Source organism: Rhineura floridana, chromosome 1, assembly GCF_030035675.1.
Source record: "Rhineura floridana isolate rRhiFlo1 chromosome 1, rRhiFlo1.hap2, whole genome shotgun sequence".
NCBI lineage: Eukaryota > Metazoa > Chordata > Lepidosauria > Squamata > Rhineuridae > Rhineura > Rhineura floridana.
In genome coordinates this window covers 30,334,083-30,340,467 of record NC_084480.1, presented here as the reverse complement: position 1 = coordinate 30,340,467, position 6,385 = coordinate 30,334,083, and the positions used below count along the sequence as shown (strand labels likewise).

The window sequence follows — 6,385 nt, the reverse complement described above, 5'->3', positions numbered from 1 at the left end:
CTACAACAGCAAAACTTGCTGGCAGAGCAGATGCTTCCTTCCTTAAAAATAAATAATAATCTCTTTGAATCGAGGCCCTTCCCACTATCCCTTCCCCCTTTGACTCTACCACCGGCTCGGAGTTTCTGGGGGACACCTCTGAGACCGCATTTCCCCCAAGCCACTTTTCTTACAAAAACCTTTTCCCCAGGCGGCACCCAAAGCTCTTGGTACTTCCAGTTAGTCAACGAAAACAAACCTTTGGGCTGGTTTCTCTCCAGGGCTTTGACTCGCTCGCGGGGACATTGCGAAAGAGCCCCTGGAACTTTGAACCGCTTCTGAAAGCCGAGATAAACAGGTGGAGTATAAATACCAGAACCGCAGCAGATCAGGAGACAGGTCTTTGTATCTTCTTGGACGGGGCAGCTGAAGAGGACGCAAGCCAAGTTGCGGAGCAGCCAATCGAAGGGTGGGGCCGGGTAAGTCTCTCGTTTTGTGGTCAAATTCGCTTTTTCCGATTTTTGCAAAAGTCGGTGCAGCGAAAGACATACGGAATTGTACGCTTGCAAATACTCCCAAGGTTTTTTTTAAAAAAAAATGTATCCACACACAAAAGGGGGAAAAAGTTGATGGTTATATATGTGCAAAGGACGATGTTGCCCAAGCGAGATTCTAGCTTACAAAGCGTTGTGCTTCCTCAGGATTTTAGGATACTCAACAGGACATTAGCAACTTTAATGGAAACAATAGTGTATGCACTATTATTGCATTGCGGAACGGAGTAAGGCTGCTGATACTAACAGTGCAATCCTATGCAGATGTACTCGGAAGTAAGCGCGGTTGAGTTCAGTGGGACTTGCAGTTTAAGAATTGTACATATTCGCCTCTAGTGCAGCCCTACTTCCCAGGAAATGCACGTAGGATCCAACTGTAAATCTCTCGCTGCGCGAGTTTCAAAAGCGCACCTCCAGGGACCGAGAAAGATGAAGTCTGTTGGCGAGTGATAGAAAAAGTATTTTTAAAATAAGAAATACTTAACAAACGAGAAGACATGATTCACTAGAGAAGATCATAATGCTGGGAAAAACAAGGGAGCAGAAAAAGAGGAAGGCCAAACAAGAGATGGGTTGATTCCATAAAAGAAGCCACAGACCTGAACTGACAAGATCTGAACAGGGTGGTTTACAACAGATAATATTGGAGGTCGCTGATTCATAGGGTCGCCATAAGTCGTAATCGACTTGAAGGCACATAACCACCACCACCACCGGGGAATGCTAAACTCTTTGGATTTTGATAGTTGCTTTGATTAAGCTGAATGCAAAATAAATAGTTGTTTGCTGAAACTAAAGTGTTTACCAAAAGAATGGGAAATGGGGATGGGGGAGTGCAGTCGGTAAAAGCAGGCAAGACTTGAAGAGAGTTCTTGCGAGTTTCTGCTGCTGCTCCAAAGAGGGAGGCACAGGCATGTTGTGTGATTGATGGGAATTTGGGTGAAGCGTTCAACTTGTTGCTTTCTTTTTCAGCTAAAGCCCAGCCATGTGGGCTGGGCTGGGGCTTACCCTGGTTCTCTGTCTCCTCCCACGAGGAGGCACGGAGAGCCAGGAGCCAAGCACCCGTTGTAAAGAACCTCCAGAATGGCGAATCGGAGAACAAAACCCTATGCTGGATTCCAGAGGTCTCGTGACAGTGGTGGCTCTTCTCCAAGCTAGCTGATACTTGTGCCTGTTGCAGGCTTCTCGGTAAGGGCAATCCAAAATATGCACTTGTATTTTGATGGGGGAGTTCAGTTCAGATTTTGTTTTTAAATAGTAAGAGATACTTTTCCAGGGCAGGGGTGAGTATTTTTAATAAAGATTTCTGGAGCCTTTGTTTTTCCCATGACTCCCAGACGGGGTTTGTATTACAGTTGTAAAAGTTATTTTTGGCTCACAAACTGAAATTGCCTTTTTCACTGCTTGGAGCCTATACAGCTGTTTGTAATAACAAAAGTCTTCCTTCGCTAGGCTTCATTCCTGAATTTTGTCCAAAGCTTGGTTTCTGAAGGAAAAACACAACTAACCAGTAAGAGCACATGCATGTACCATATTTTTCATGGGAATTATTTGCAAAAAGATGGAATTGCCCCATTAGTGGTTTCATGACTTTTCACTGGCAATGTCCCACAGTAAACTTCCATGGCTGCCTTCAAGGGGCATCTCCAGTTCTCATACTGTTTCTTGAAAAATCAAATACAGCTGTTTAGCTTGGAGTGTGAAAGTCCACGATCTTCCTGCATTTTGCAGGTTTGGGAGGATAACCTCTAAAGACTTATATAACCTTATGCAAAGCCCCAGTTTTCCTACTGTACGCACTATAGTACTTGTTGGTGCCTTGCAGCAAAAGAGCCCCATGTTGTTCCTTGAGGAGGTGAGTGTGTGGGAACAGGTATGTTCCTTTTCAGAGCAGCCCAAATTACTAAGGCCTGCACCTGTGCTATAGGAAAAATCTGAGTTGCCAAATTCTCTTCTGCTTTTGCTGTTTCTTGTCCTCCAAGAGCGCACAACTTGGGGTATCTGCAGAAAGAGGAGGAAAATGTCTTAGAAGTTTATAAAATTATGCATGGCATTGAGAAAGTGGACAGAGAAAAGTTCTTCTCCCTGTCTCATAATACTAGAACTCGTGGACATTCAAAGAAGCTGAATGTTGGAAGATTCAGGACAGACAAAAGGAAGTACTTCTTTACTCAGCGCATAGTTAAACTATGGAATTTGCTCCCACAAGATGCAGTAATGGCCACCAGCTTGGATTAGACAAATTCATGGAGGACAGGGCTATCAATGGCTACTAGCCATGATGGCTGTGCTCTGCCACCCTAGTCAGAGGCAGCATGCTTCTGAAAACCAGTTGCCGGAAGCCTCAGGAGGGGAGAGTGTTCTTGCACTCGGGTCCTGCTTGCGGGCTTCCCCCAGGCACCTGGTTGGCCACTGTGAGAACAGGATGCTGGACTAGATGGGCCACTGGCCTGATCCAGCAGGCTCTTCTTATGTTCTTATGTTCTTAATCTCCACTTTAAAAAAAAGCAGTACATTGCTATTAAGTCCCAAACATTAGTATAATGCTTCTGGGGTGGGGTGCATCAAAGGCTTTTTTGACATACATGTGCAAAAGCCTTTAGAATGACAACTACTTTTTTACTTTTAATACAGCAAATTAAATAGGAACATAATTTGCCAAGTACATACTCTCTGAGTACTCAAGGAGGACCGAGTTCATCTATGTGGCATTAAAATCCTCACATGCAAGATTATTCACAATGTAAAACTTGGTCAAAGTATTATGTTTCCTGACCACACCAAGCAAGCAAGCTCTAATGCAATTATCTTCACAGCCACAGGTTTTCATATGTGTGGTACTTTGAACTGCCCATAAAAAGCCAGTGTCACTGATTTCTGGCAACACCGTAAAAGATGGCAATCAACTAATATTTTAAAGTTTTATTGTTGTATGATGATTGCTTATTTTATTTTAAACTAAGTTGCTGAGTGGCTTTTTTACATTAGGCGACAAATAACTCCTAAAATAATGTATTGCAAACAATAATGGGATTTATGGATTCTGACAAGCTACCATTTTACTTTAGTTGTTTTAAAAAACTTTTAAAAGTAAAATGCATAAAATACTCATTCTCTGTCATTACACCTCCAATTAGACTGGAAGACCTGCGACTGAAGCTGGAAAGTTATGGCTTGGTCAATGTCTCTTTTATGGTGATCAATCACCAAGAACACAATTCCCAGCGGAAATATCACCTTCTAAGAGAGAAGGTTTCAGAGTACATTCCTGTATACCAGCAGGATACGAAACAGCCCGATGTTTGGACTACTCTAAAGGGAAAGAAGGATGACTTCCTAATCTACGACAGGTCTGTCTAAAGGGGAAGCTAGGAAACCTCAAATCAAATGGTTCAGCAGTTCCTCATGTCTGTCTTTATTCAGGGACTTGAAGGATTTTACTTTTTAAGGGATATGGGACTTATTTTGGACCTGTAGATATTCTTGATGGCCAGCAACATAAGCATCATCAGATCATAGTGAGATTGTAGCCTAGTTCACACTAGGGTGGCATTTGTGGTGACCTACTAACATGAGTGAATGAATACAAAATATTCCCTGAATTTTCTTATTTTATATTTATCTATATAAAATTATGCTCCTCATTTCTGCTATATATGCATTACACAAGGTAGCTTGCATCAATTGAAATTGCAATATTAATTTTTTTATTTATAAAAATATTTGTATATTGCTATTTCATTAAACACATCTAAGCAGTTTACAACACATTAAAAACACAAAAAACCCCAACAACCTTAGAAAAACATTAAAAATATAATAAAAACAAAGGTAAACTATAAAACAATATAGTAATTACAGTTTAGAAGTATAACATTAGAAAATCCGACAGGAAGTACAGGGAAAATACAGTTTTCCAACTAAAATCAATTCCGCCTGCCGGAATAAAAACTCTTCACAAGCTGAGAGAAGATGGAGCCATCTAAACCGTATGGGGACAGAATTTCAATAGCATTGATGCAAGCACTATTTCTTGTCCATGTCAACATTACTTCCACCATAGGTGGGATACAGAGAAGAGCCTCCCCACTTGATCATAATGAATAAGCACACAGAAAACTGGATGTTACTGAGAAAAGTTGTAGCTTAACAGTCTCTCATGCTGCTTTTTTATATATTAGGATTTTTATTCATTTTTTGTAGGGAGGCGCATTTTTTTCATATGCGTCCCCAACTGCAAGTTACCGAGGCACAGGTTTATTGCCTTAGCGTGAACTATGCTTATAGGTTTGCTTCTCCTGAAAGCTTTTCATGAAAAAGAGTTCTGTGCACTCTAAACAGGCATAAGAAGAAAGAGGATGCCTGGATTTCAACAGCATTGTGATAAGGGAGAGGAAGTGGTGTAATATGTTATTGTAAGAGCCAGTGTGAATGTGACCCCCCCTGCCCCCGCTCCCCAACCATACTGTATTGGATTGGGGCAGCAGTGAAGTGCTTGCAGTAGATCTTAATGATCATAACAGAACATAGGTGATCTAGGGCATTAGAAATCCATTTCTCAGTTCCAAAAAGCTGCATATCATGAAAGTATTCTGCATCAATATTGAAATGTAGGTAACTTTCTTACCTAGGTGTGGCCGTCTCGTGTATCACCTTAGTTTGCCTTACTCTTTTCTGCAATTTCCATATGTGGAAGAAGCCATTCAGATCGCATACTGTGAATCAAAGTGTGGAAACTGCTCTTATCTGGTATGTATTTACAATATTCTTTCCTCCTTTTTTGTGTGTATGTATGTATTAAACTGAGTAAATAAAAGCCTAATCAAATAAAGTGCAACGAGAGTAGTTTTAGCTTATGTTCTGAGTGTGAGTTTTGCCCATTTTTAAAGCTTCCTCAATGCTGTAAGTGGGAAACCCTGCCATAATGCCTACAGTTGAGGTCCTCCCACACTGTTGGTGGATTCACCACTGTTAAACCACTGCTGAACCACTTAATGATTAACTCTGTTCCAGAAGGCACTTTGTGGTTCCAACTCTGGAATTAAGCAGGTAGGCCTCAGCCCAGCCTGTACCATGAATAGGAGACCTTCTGAAAACCCAAATGCATCACTTTTGGAAGCTCTTTGGAAGGCCAGGATAACTGATAATATGTTCGGTTCCACACCCATCATGCAAATGGAAAGTCTCATATTTTTAATGCCTTTTGCATGATGCCAAAGAGCTGAAACATACTGCTTATTTTTTAAGGTTTCCCATGTTGATCATGGTAGGGTGAAATTTCAGAAGTTACTAGGGAGAGGAAAGGAAGGGAAAAGATAGTTAAATGGTTTACGATATTTCAGAAAACTGCATAAATTTGAAGCTCTGTAATGAACCTAAAAACTTACCTCTGAAGAGAAAAATTAAAGTTAACCGCATTAGTTTGTTTAATCTGATTTAAGTTCGTATTTTAAGATGACATAGCAGGCATATAAAAGTCAGTTAAGATTTTGTATCTATTTTTAAAAGCTCACATACCCATCTACTGAAACGGGTGCATTTATGTTGTCCACACCTTTCTCTTCCAGACACCAGAGACTGAAGAAATATGTAGAAACATTTCAAAGAAGCCGGATGAAAACCCAGCAGAAGCAGCACCTCTTTCCTCTCAGCATGACCAGTTGCCTCCCCATCGCCATCATGGCCATCATAGGGAAGAGAACCATAGACATCGGTCTCCACAGAACAATCGGCGACATAACAACAGAGTTGTGGTGCACAACAGAGATGGACAGGCAGGTAGTCAGGATATTGTAGAAGCTGCCCCACAGCAAACAGTTGTGGTGGTTCCCCCACAAAGGAAGAGGCTTTGA

General features: G+C 41.3%; 1 protein-coding gene across 1 annotated transcript; it reads left to right on the top strand.

Moving 5' to 3' along the window:
• Positions 1-348: 348 nt before the first annotated feature.
• On the top strand, positions 349-6,385 carry SELENOP (selenoprotein P). The gene is made up of 5 exons (XM_061617275.1): positions 349-458; positions 1,506-1,721; positions 3,671-3,883; positions 5,165-5,282; positions 6,101-6,385. The coding sequence occupies exons 2-5, from the start codon at positions 1,519-1,521 to the stop codon at positions 6,383-6,385; spliced, it is 819 nt and encodes a 272-aa protein (XP_061473259.1). The 5' UTR covers positions 349-458; positions 1,506-1,518.